General features: G+C 38.2%; 1 protein-coding gene across 1 annotated transcript in view; it reads right to left on the bottom strand.

The window, feature by feature from the left end:
- Positions 1 to 61: 61 nt before the first annotated feature.
- Positions 62 to 12500, bottom strand: part of LOC125027869 (serine/threonine-protein phosphatase with EF-hands pef-1-like) — a 188893-nt gene continuing 176454 nt past the window's right edge. Inside the window, exons 5-13 of the mRNA XM_047617001.1 lie at positions 10789 to 10825; positions 10190 to 10342; positions 9264 to 9392; positions 7821 to 8006; positions 7317 to 7435; positions 6676 to 6809; positions 4153 to 4322; positions 3494 to 3578; positions 62 to 917 (exon numbers count right to left, since the gene is read on the bottom strand). Coding sequence (XP_047472957.1) covers positions 661 to 917; positions 3494 to 3578; positions 4153 to 4322; positions 6676 to 6809; positions 7317 to 7435; positions 7821 to 8006; positions 9264 to 9392; positions 10190 to 10342; positions 10789 to 10825 — 1270 coding nt within the window. The 3' untranslated portion in view covers positions 62 to 660. The remainder of the gene's footprint in view (positions 918 to 3493; positions 3579 to 4152; positions 4323 to 6675; positions 6810 to 7316; positions 7436 to 7820; positions 8007 to 9263; positions 9393 to 10189; positions 10343 to 10788; positions 10826 to 12500) is intronic.

Below are 12500 nucleotides of genomic sequence, written 5' to 3'. Positions count from 1 at the left end.
TATATATATATATATATAATTTGATATAACGCTGTAAAGTGGATATATGTAGCCTGTAAAATTGTGATATAAAATGCTATTATCAGTGTATTTAGTTATCATAATACAAATTGAAAATGCTTTCATACAGAGCAATTTTCTTAAGAACCGCTGACTGTAAGAATGATAATTGTTCCCACCTTATTAACAACAGGAAGAAATATTTGATGGTAAATCACAGATGAAATCTAATACTGAATATCTTATAAATATATACAAAAATGTAGGAGGAGGAGGAGGAGGGGGTAGAGTGAAGAGGGGGGTGTCATGAAAGGTGTACATGTGCGAATTCAGGATCTCTGAAAATGTCTTCTTTCTTTCTTTCTATCTTTCTTTCTTTCCTTTTTCTGGTGCTTAAATATTCGGGCTTTTTCAAATGTGTTGAAGAGTAGTGACGATTTTCGTTCGAATGGGAACAGAGTCAAAAATGAAATTAAGACCTAAAAAAATAGATGTCGATAGGTAATGATGTCGAGGATGATACCAACAGACAGACAAATGATAAATGGAATAACGAAAGAGCAAATACACAAACAGAAGATGAATGAATGGGTGAAGAGAACCAGTCCGAAAGCAAAAGTCTCAAACGACAGCAGGAGACGACCTCGCCACGCCCCTCTTCTAAACAGCCCCCTTCTCGTCGTCGATGAGGGCACCGTTCTCGTCCCTCTCGTCGTCCTCGTCCTCCTCGTCGATCGTCAGACGACCCGACTCGACGATGCGGAAACACTCGAGGAATTCGTTGAAGTCGATGTATCCGTCCTTGTTGATGTCGATCGAGCGGGCCAGGTCGGCGATGTCCTCCTTGGGGATCGGGACGTCGATGTGGCGACTCAGCAGCTCACACGTCTCGCTGAATTCGTCCATGCTGATGTAACCTTTGGGGAGGCAGATAACGGTCGGTTAGTTCTTCTCTGAGTATGAATGAATGGTATATGTTAATAGAGATATAGGTTCGTCCTTATTAATTTTATAATCTTTAGGGGGAGTTAACATTTTGTAAGCTCATGCCAGAATATGAATAGATATATAATGTAGCCTTTGGGGGTGTCGGCGAGAGTCAGTTAACGGCTGGTAAGCTCTCGTCTGAATATGAATAAATAAGGCACAAATGAAGAAAAGGATTCGTCCGTGCTGATGTAACGTTTGGGGGGAGTTAGTTCAGCTCATGTCAGAATATGAGTAAATATAGTAATGGATATGTCTATGCTGATGGTAGTCAGTTAATGATTGGTAACCTCGTGTCTGAGAGAGAGAGAGAGAGAGATTGAGAGAGAGAGAGAGAGAGAGAGAGAGAGAGAGAGAGAGAGAGAGAGAGAGAGAGAGAGAGAGAGAGAGAGAGAGAGAGAGAGAGAGAGAGTCAAAGTCAAAGTCAAAACACTTTATTCCATTAATTACAATGGTTCTTCTTTTTACATAGATTGTGGCATCGTACAGTAATACAGAATAAGTAGAAACAATAGCAAATACATTGTTGGGGGAGATATAAAATAAAATTAAATAGAATATGATGGTCACATCATTCGAAATTGAGTTACATGGTTTGGCTTTGTATGCAAATGCCTTATGTCATTGACAATTTAAGAGATACTCCTTTATTATTATTATTTTTTTTTTTTTTTTAAGTAATCAGGTTGGAGATGTTTCTAATGTTTTGCGGTAGGTTGTTCCAGATCTCGGGTCCTCGGATTTGCATTTGCCTTGACCCTGTTTCCGTGTATGATCTTTTGACGTGCAGAGAGTTAATCTGTTTGGTTTGGAAGCCTGTTTTGTTACCAATTGTTTGTAGAGGCATTAATCAATGAGGATAATCGCCCTTTATGAATTTATGAATGAGTATACATGTATCAAATTGACATTTTTTAGGAACTTTTAACCATTTTGCTTTTTTAAGTGGGGGGTTATGTGGTCATGTTTATTTATGTTGCCTAATGCCACTCTTGCGGCAAAGTTTTGTAGTTTTTGTGCTTTTTGTATTTGAGTTTTGTTGGTTGAGCCCCATATGTTGGAGCAGTAGTTTATAATGCTTAGTGCAAGTGTTTGTACAACAATAATTCTCGTCTCAGCGGGGATTTTGTTTTTTATGTGATTTAGGTATATTAATGTGCCCATCACTTTTTTGTGAATGTTGTCTATGTGTGTTTCGAAAGTCATGTATCTGTCTATGTGTACTCCTAGATTTTTCACGGAAATGCTTGGTTTGATATGATTGTGTTTATGGGGATTTTGGTTCTGTTTTGCCGATTGCCTATAAAGATGCGTTGAGTTTTATCGGGATTTAGTTTGAGGCCGTTGTTGTGAAAACAAATCTTTGCTTCTGTAAGAGTCTGTTGTGTATTTTTTATCAATTCATATAAATTGATTGCAGGGGCAGCGTGAAGAAACTGAGAGTCATCAGCATATTGGACAAGGAGACAGCTGTTTGCAATGTTTGATAGATCGTTTATGAATATAGTGAACAGGGACGGGCCTAATATGGAGCCTTGTGGGACACCGAAAGAGACTGTTTGTTTAGTTGACATATTGTTACGAATTTTGACTGACTGCGTTCTTGTAGATAGATAACTTCTGAACCAATAGTTGTCTATTCCATGATCTTTCATTTTGTTAAGCAGGATTTTATGGCTGACACTGTAAAACGCTTTTGACAGATCACACAATGTGAGTAGATTTATTTGATTCTTGTCTATGTTATCATAAATTTTGTTTGTAATTTGTAGTAAAGCTGTTTCAGTGGATAACTTACTTCTAAACCCATGTTGCGTTTCGGAAATAAGGTGATTGGATTCTAAGAATGTTGATGATTGATTTGCAACAATTTTTTTTGGCACTTTAGATATCACTGGGAGTAGAGTGATAGGACGATAATTGTTCGGTTGTTCTGCATTTCCTGATTTGAAAATTGGTGTTATGATGCCATGTTTCCACAGTGATGGGTAGGTACCGGTGACTATGGATGTGTTTATAATGACAGTTAAATAGAAAGCTATTGCGGGTAAGCTTTCTTTGAGGAATCGAAAAGCAATGTTATCCATACCTACAGCATTTGTTTCACGTAAGTGTTTTATTGTTAAACTGTTATTTCCACTCCTGTTGGCTGTGGTCTGAAGGCATTTGTTGAAAGCCTTGTTCTGGTTGTGTTGTGTGGGGCCAAGGAAGCAGCTGTCTGTTCATAGGTGAGTCTACCGATATTTGCGAAGTAGTCGTTTACATGTTCTATACTACTTAAGGAATCTAGGGACGTGTCTGTGTGGTGTTTTTTGTTTGGTGCTAACGTTTTAATTGTTTTCCATGTTTCTTTGGCGTCGTGTTTACAGTCATTGAACTTATTTAGAAAATAATGAGAAAGAGAGAGAGAGAGAGAGAGAAAAGAAAAAAAGAAAAAAAGAAAAAGAAATAGAAAAAGAAAAAGAAAGAAAAACACTGACAGAAAAAAAGAGCGAATACAACTTACCTGAATTATCTTTATCAATTAACCTGAAGATCGTCTCCATACTACTCTTGTGTCTATAGAGAGCTTCGACCACCGTGGGACCACCCTGAGGGAGGAAAAGACAGCATGACCATTCTGTTTTATTGTTATTTGTTAATAAAATCTTTGTCTGTATTTTGTTTTATTGCTGTGTGTGGATGTTTGTGGGTTAGATGATTGTTATTATGATTATTATTATCATCAACAGCAGTATTAATATCGTTATAGTAATAATTATCATCCTATTTATCCTTAATATCTGTCATTATAATTATGATATTTTTTGTTATTGCCATCATTATATAGTTCTCAATGTTACCTTCAGTATCGATATTACTACTGTTGCTATCATCGTTATCATTTTTTTACATTATTTTCATCCAGATTAAAATTCTGAACTTCATATCATTTGTATTATTTTCATATATCATATTATTATCAAAATCCTAAACCTCAGATCATTAGCATGAATTCTGAAACTCATATCACTGGCAATAATTCCAAATTTCTTACCCACTGGCACTTACCACAATTAGCATAAACTCCGAACCTCATAAACTTAGCCTAAATCACCATCCTTCACCATAAATAATTATCCTCTTCCCCTCCCCCTCCCCCTCCCCCCCTCTCCCCCACCTCACCTTCACGGCCAAATTCTTCTTGAAAGTTTCCTCACTGAAGGTACTCCTATAATCGACCATGTCTGTGATGGGATGCAATGTCACTATCTTCTCCCTCAGTACTCGCCACGGCAGATTGAGGTGACTCTCTCTTTCCATCACTTCCACCCAGTCGCTCACGGTGATGTACCCTGGAAGAGGAAGAGAGGAGATGTAGATAAATGGTAAGAAAGGGAATGTGTCAAATAATACGTCACTTCCACTCAGTCGCTCAAAGTGATGTACCTTGGGAGAGGAAGAGGAGAAGAAGAGAATGGTAGGAAAGGGGAAGGTTGAATTAAATCGTCACTTCCACCTACTCACTCACGGTGATGTTATCTGGAAGAGGAAAGGAAGAGAAGTAGAGATGAGAAAAAGAAAAGGGTGAAGTGATGTGTCACTTCCACCAAGTCGCTCAAAGTGATGTACCTTGGGAGAGGAAGAAGTGAAGAAGAGAATGGTAGGGAAGGGGAAGGTTGAATTAAATCGTCACTTCCACCTACTTACTCACGGTTATATACCTTGGAAGAGGAAGAGAGGAAGAAAAGAATAAGATAATGGTATGAAAAGGAAGGATGAAATAATCTGATGGGGATTTTTTCTTTCTTTCTTTTATGGTTCAGAAACTTGGAAGAGGAAGAAAGGAAAGTAAGCGGAGAATTGCAAATTAACAGGAAAAGTGAAATAGTACGTTCGAAATTCGGGACTGATAGGGTTTTTTTTTTTTTTTTTTTGGGGGGGGGGGGTCAATTTGGGATAAGATTAAGTTAGCTTTTGTAATAGATCTCGGTACATTTCTCCCTCGCTATGATCTTCACAAACTGTCATACACTTTGACATAAGAACGAAAGGAAAAGTAAAAAGTAAAAAGAAAAAAAAAACGAAATAGCAAGATGTTAAAAAAGACAATTTAAAAACAGAAAATTAATTCAGGATCGTCAAGTATTAAAGATCTAAAAATTATGTTACTTTTTGTTCATAGATTTTGGTCCACTAAGTGATACAGTGTGGTCCGTCTGGAGTAAGACAAGAGCAAAAAGATACATAAGATGAAGGGAAACAAGGAATTATTCGATGGGAATATTATGGATCCTTTGATGGGAATATTATGGATCATTGGATGGGAAATTAGGGATCATTTGAAGGGAAAATTATGGATTATCTGAAGGGAAAATTATAGATCATTTGAAGGGAAATTATCGATCATTTGAAGGGAAAATCATGTATCATTCGATGGGAAAATTATGGATCTTTTGAAGAGAAAATCTTTTACACATTTTCAATCATGATAAAACCTCTGTTGATATATCAATTCCAGTTCCTGATAATAAAATAAGGACTTATACACAGAAGAAAAAAATAATAATAAAATGTAAAGAAATTGTATAAAAGCGACTGGCGTTTTATTCATTAACATTCTGCTTTATTTGCATTTTTTTTTTTTTTTTTTTTTTCGTTTTCTCTCTGTGTGACTTTCATCCAGTCATTCTTACGGTCCTTTAGCCTGGGATAGGAATGTACTTTAGACGAAGCATAAAGAAAACAGGATTAGGTCAGAAGTAAAGGGGCTTAATCATTAATTAATTATACGATCCAGTGACTTTCAGTTCTGGATAACATGAAAAGAAGTCCTCTGAAAGAAAGATAAAAATATAGAGAAAAGAGAATCAAAAATATATATCAATTTGGTTTGTTATTAAGGATTTTTTTTTTTTTTTTTTTTTTTTTTGATCGCGGGGGTCGATTAATGAAGGTTCTATTAGTCTTAAGTTATATATTCTATAGTAACTTTTTTTTTCTTGGTATAAGTCTTTATGGTAACTTAGCCTTCAATGAAAAGAAAAGAAGACGAAGGGCAGATTATAATAAAAAAGAAAAATTTTAAAAAAGGAAAGAAACGTGTTGTGATTATGTGCATTTTCAGTCTCTAATAATATACTGTATTTTGGTCCAGTTTCCGCTTTCCTGGTGATTTACAACGGAAAGGAGATAAGTTTAGAGGGAAATATATATCTCAGTAAGTAAAACTTTTCGTTCTTGAGAGTGTTAGTGATGAAGAGGAGACCGGATGAGGAGGAACTCAACTGAATAAAAAGGTATAAGTTTTGTTTAGAAGACTCTTCGGTAAGATTAAATATATAGTAAAGACATGTTAGATTGTTTATTTTTTTCCCTTACTGTCACTGCCTTATTTTTTTATATTCTTCTTCTTCTTTTTTAGATATACCAGTAATGTGTAAATGATTTAGGTGTTAAAGATCAAGAGTGTTTCCTTACACGATATAAAAAGTATTTACCTTCTCTGATCCATAATTTATCTTCTCTTAATTGCCACGTACCGATTATAACAATCACATAACCTCCCTTCCTACCCAAACATTCTTAATTATCATCCTATTGAGAATCAAGATCACGCGCAACACATTCTTATCTTCGCTGCCTTACTCGTTTCTTACAAGTCTTTCTTCACGATCCTTTCTCATAAACTTTATATCCTCTCCCTACCTTTGTTGTCTTTATCCTTCTGCTGGAATGCATGTAGGAGTCTGGACTTCGAAGCGTTGATTTGACTTCGCAGTTCCCTGAAGGCAGAGGTCTCCATCCTTCCCACGCGCTCTCTAATGGTCAGTTTTCGAGACCTGCGAGTGGGGGGCAGAGGGAGGAAGAAGCAATGGTGATAATGTGGTCAGGAATCGTGTGAAAAGGGGAATGGCCGAGTAGAAAATCAACTTGTATTGAAAGAGAGAGAGAGGGGGGGGGGAGAAAGAGGGAGGGAGGGAAGGAGGGAGGGAGGGAGGGAGGGAGAGAGAGAGAGAGAGAGAGAGAGAGAGAGAGAGAGAGAGAGAGAGAGAGAGAGAGAGAGAGAGAGAGAGAGAGAGAGAGAGAGAGAGAGAGAGGGAGGGAGTGGGAGAGAGAGAAAGGGAGGGAGGGGGTTGCTGTACATCTCAGAAAAGATAACCATTAAAAGATATACATATTTAAAGGTATATATATATATATATATATATATATATATATATATATCCCCACAATAACAATAATAAGTGAAGTACATACGAATAAAGAAATCTTCGACCTTAGCCATAATATCGAAACATATAAAATAAACGAGTGGAAAGCTATAACACGAAGCACCAAGAACCTACTTCATATCTGCCGTGTACTGGACGAAGTGGGGCTCCAGGCGAGGGCCCTGCAGCTTGACGTAGGCCCCTCTGTTGGACCCGGCCTCGTAGTAGTTGGAGGCCGAGAAGATAGTCAGACACTGTGGAGAGGAGGAGGCTGTTCGGATGGAGGCTTTTGGGGGCATGACTACAGTGCTATTTCGAATATGCTTTTGTTTGTGTTTCTTTTGAGTTTTTTTTTGTTGTTGTTTTTATTGTGAAGGGGGGGGGGAGCTGTATCTCTTCGATTGCTTTAAAGGATTAAAGGATTTTTGCTTATGATAAGATTTACAGGTCAATATGAGCGTGTTATCATCATGGCTATAAACCATGTTTTATCGTTGCCTGTAGGTAATCACTCATAAAATACCCGATCAAAATTCTTATCACCTAATTACGCTAAATACCAATACAATCAAAAGATCATAATATTCACGTTTATCCTTTCATCATGCAAGAAATTCACAATCTACAACTAAACCATACCGTATTGTTATGCGTGAATTCGTATCCCTCTGGTTTGCACTCATGTGATCGGATAAGGAGTGAGAGGCCGTTCTTCATAAGCAGGTCCCTAGTGATGTCAGGACCGAAGTAACTTCCTCCGCCTCTGAAGGAGTTAGGCCGACATCCCAAGTGAGGCTGGGGGTCGCTCCACAGGAGGTCCAACACCTGGGGATTCAGGGTATGGACGTGTTAGTAACGTGTTTTGTCGCCGTTTGTTCTGTTCTCTTCTATAAGTAGGGGTATGAAATGGTGAATCAGTGTATTAACCTACGTGTGTCGTTAGTTTCGATATGTGAATAATGTTAAAAAAGAAAAAGAAAAAAAAGATGAACACTGTTTTCAAGACAAATCGATATGAACTGAATTTTGTTGGTAATTTTACACGGATCTTCCGCTATTGTATTCCACTCTGTCGTTTCGCCTTAGATATAATTTTTGCGCATGTGTAATAATAATAATAGTACAGTTCAATTCAGTTTTCGGGCTGTATCTACCGCTCTTCTTTAACCCACTGTTGCCGGGTGAATGTTTTGTTGTCTGTTTGTCAATTTGTACATAGATTGCACCGCCTAGCCACCAAGGAGCCAGTTAGTTCACCTGTTTTCCCTTTTCTTTGAATTTTTGGGATTTTTAAAAAATTATTTTCTTTATATCGATTCTATAATTATTATTATTACTATTATTATCATTATTATTATTGTTGTTATTATTATTATTATTATTATTATTATTATTATTATTATTATTATTATTATTATTATTATTATTATTATTATTATTATTATCATTATTACTATTATTATTATTATTATTATTATTATTATCACGGGTAAAAGGAAAAGAAGTAAAGAATCTATCTGATAATGTTCCATCGAAATATAAATTAACATATGCCTCTTTCTAATGGAAATACTATGCCTTTACGATTTGAAAATCAGTATTTACAATAACATTGCAAGAACATCAAACGTGAAAAAATAAATTGCCCTGATTACCTTTCGTGTATGATGATGTGATGAGAATGAGGAGGAAGATGATAATTATGGAAATATTGCTAGTAATAATAACAGTAATAATGATATTAATAAGAGCAGGAAGAATTATAATAATAATAATATTAACAGTAATGATAATAAAAATAATGATAATAATAATAACTGTAATAATAGTAATTATAATAATAACTGTAATAATAGTAATTATAATAATAACGGTAACAATAATAATAATAATAATAATAATAATAATAATAATAATAATAATAACAATAATAACAATGACAATAACAACAATACCAATAATAATAATACTCACAATAACATTAAAAATAAAAATAATAACATTAATAATAAAATAATAACAATAACAATTAACATGAACAACGAGTAATAGCAAATGCCTGAGTTCCTTCAGCCTTTTTACCTGCTTCCACTCGTACGTCGCCGTGAAGAGTCTGACCTCCTTACAGGCCTCAGAGCTTTCGTCGCCGTCTTCGCCCTCTCCTTCGCTCTCCTCCAGCCTCGCCGCGGGAGTTCTTAGGACGCTCCTGTACTGCAAAGGTCGTGGCCAGGTCAGTCAGGGTGTAAGAAGGTCAGAATTGTGTTTATTTGTTGAAGATTATAGTGGATTATACTAAGGTGGGAGGGTTTGTATTTAGTATGGAGTTATTTTGCTTAGATATGTTGTACTGTTTGATGTAAATATGCGTGATATATACTAGTGTTTGTAAAGGGTATATGCGATATACAGGGGCCAATGTAAACCCATCTATTTATATATTTATCTATCTTCCTATCTCTCTCTCTCTCTCTCTCTCTCTCTCTCTCTCTCTCTCTCTCTCTCTCTCTCTCTCTCTCTCTCTCTCTCTCTCTCTCTCTCCCTCCCTCCCTCCCTCCCTCCCTCCCTCCCTCCCTCCCTCCCTCCGCCCCCCTTTCTTTATTTATTTATCTATCTCTCTTTGTCTATCCACCTCTCTCCCTCTTCCACTCCCTCTCTCTCTCTCCCTCTCCCTTTCCCTCTCTATCTCCCTTTCCCTCTCCCTCTCCCTCTCCCTCTACCTCTCCATCTCCCTCTCCTTCTCCTTCTCCCTTTCCCTCTCCCTCCCTCTCTCTCCATCACCCTCTCCCTCACCTCTCTCCCTCACCTCTCTCCCTCTCTCCTTCCCTCTCCTTCTCCCTCTCCTTCTCCTTCTCCCTCTCCCTCTCCTTCCCCTGCCTCTCCTTCTCCCTCTCCCTCTCCTCATCCCTTTCCCTCTCCCTTTCCCTCTCCCCTCACCTCCCTCTTTATCTCTCCTTCTCTCTCTCTCTCTCACCTCCCTCTTTATCTCTCCCTCTCTCTCTCTCTCTCACCTTGCTCCTATCCGCCGTCGCCATCCACTTGAGATCGGTGTCGAGGGAGATGCCACCATGGACCACCAGCACTTTGTTGTCGATGATGGTGGCGAGGGGCAGCCAGCGGTATACCTCCTCCAGTAGGCGTAGGATCCTTGGGCCGTGAGGGGCCTGGAAGGGAGGAGGTTTAGATTGATTGCTTTTGTTACGATGGGTGTTCTTGGTGTGATGTGATGTCTGTTTTATTATGCTTCTGAATTATCCCTCTGTGTGCAAGGAATGGCTGGGTTTAGCATCTACTGGCGGTGAGGGATTTGAACGCAGGGCAGCGAGATTGCTAGACGAGATCGCTACCGCTGCACCACACAGGAAGGAAGGAAGGGGGGGGGGGGGGTTGAGAAGGGTGAGAGGGAAGGGTGTTCTGGGATGATGGGTGTTGAGTGTGTGTTGCTGTTATTTGATCAGAATGTATTTTCATTACAAAGCATTTTAATAGGTGACAGCATATTTACAAAAGGGATCCTATCAAAATTACTTCTACACATCAACATAAAAGAAGATTCTTAAGATGGATGATTAAGCAAATAAGTTTAAGTCGTAACAATAACGATTCTTACCTTGTATTTCCGGCTGATCTCTTTGCAAAAACCGTACCTGCAACATCGGCAGAATGGATATCAGAAATGGTGTATTGCATCTAATTATGAAATATATCGTAATTTTGCTAAAGGATGCAACATTCGGTGAAATTGGGGATCGTTATAAATACAGATATTTATGATCATTTTTTTTTTTTTTTTTTTTAATCTTTGGAGGGAAATTTCATCATGTAAAGTGAAATGCCATTTTAGACAAAACGTTGATGACATCCTGTGGTGGAAAGGGAGGGGAGAGACGAGCAGAGACAGAGAAACAGAGAAAGAGAGGGAGAAGATACAGAGAGAGGAGGGGAGGAGAGAGAGAGAATGGGAGGGAGGGAGGGAGGGAGGGAGGGAGAGAGGGAGGGAGGGAGGGAGGGAGGGAGGGAGGGAGGGAGGGAGGGAGGGAGGGAGGGAGGGAGAGAGGGAGGGAGGGAGGGAGGGAGGGAGAGGGGAAAAGATACAGAGAGAGGAGGGGAGGAGAGAGAGAGAATGGGAGGGAGGGAGGGAGGGAGGGAGGGAGGGAGGGAGGGAGGGAGGGAGGGAGGGAGGGAGGGAGGGAGGGAGAGAGGGAGGGAGGGGAGGGAGGGAGGGAGAGGGGAAAAGATACAGAGAGAGGAGGGGAGGAGAGAGAGAGAATGGGAGGGAGGGAGGGAGGGAGGGAAAGGGAGTGGGAGAGAAAGAGACTGAGAAAGAAAGAGGGGAAGATACAGATAGAGAGAAAGAGAGAGAGAGAGAGAGAGAGAGAGAGAGAGAGAGAGAGAGAGAGAGAGAGAGAGAGAGAGAGAGAGAGAGAGAGAGAGGAGAGAGGAGAGAGAGAGTGGGAGGGAAGAAGAGAGAGGGAAAGGGAGTGGGAGAGGAAGAGATAGAGAAAGAGAAACAATAAGAGAGAGAGAGAGAGAGAGAGAGAGAGAGAGAGAATATCAGTGCAGTATCATTATTAATAATACTATCTTTATCCTTTTCATTGCTATTGTTATCATTATTATCATTGACATCATATCATAATTATTATTATCATTATTATTATCATAATCATCATCATAATCATCATCGATATTAACACCAATATTACTATTACCACTATTGTTATAATTATTATCATTACCATCGCCACATTATTAACGTTACCATTATCGTTGCTGATATCATAATAATTTTCGCCATTATTATCATCATTATCATTGTTAATATCATTATTACAATCAATAACAGCATAATATTTTATTATTATTGATATCAATAGTATCACTATTATCACCGCTCTCTTTATAATCAATGCAATCATCATCATTATTATTACCATGATTACTATCTTTACTATCATCATCAATAATATTATTATCGACACCATCAGTACCAGTGTTATCATCATCATTCCATCTCTTATTAAGAGTATCAAAAAGGAATCAATGGACTGATACTTTAGGCATTAACCTGTTTGATAACAAAAATTATATCGATAATTTTTTATCAACATCACTTATGAGCAAAAGAAAATCAGAAAGTTCCATAAAAGCTTTCATCCAATTTTCTGACCGCTAAAGGAAGAGAATTTCCCCTTGAGAAAACCACGTTAATATCCCATTTTAGCGTCAAATTGGATATGGCAGGGTTATTGTATAGCTATCAGAGGGTCCCGGGAGGCGGTCAGGAGAGATATGAGATGCGGAATTGGATTAATGACCCCA

This window comes from Penaeus chinensis, chromosome 8 (genome assembly GCF_019202785.1).
Source record: "Penaeus chinensis breed Huanghai No. 1 chromosome 8, ASM1920278v2, whole genome shotgun sequence".
Classification (NCBI taxonomy): domain Eukaryota; kingdom Metazoa; phylum Arthropoda; class Malacostraca; order Decapoda; family Penaeidae; genus Penaeus; species Penaeus chinensis.
Note: the sequence above shows the minus strand (reverse complement) of the source record. Positions and strands in the feature narration are given on the sequence as shown.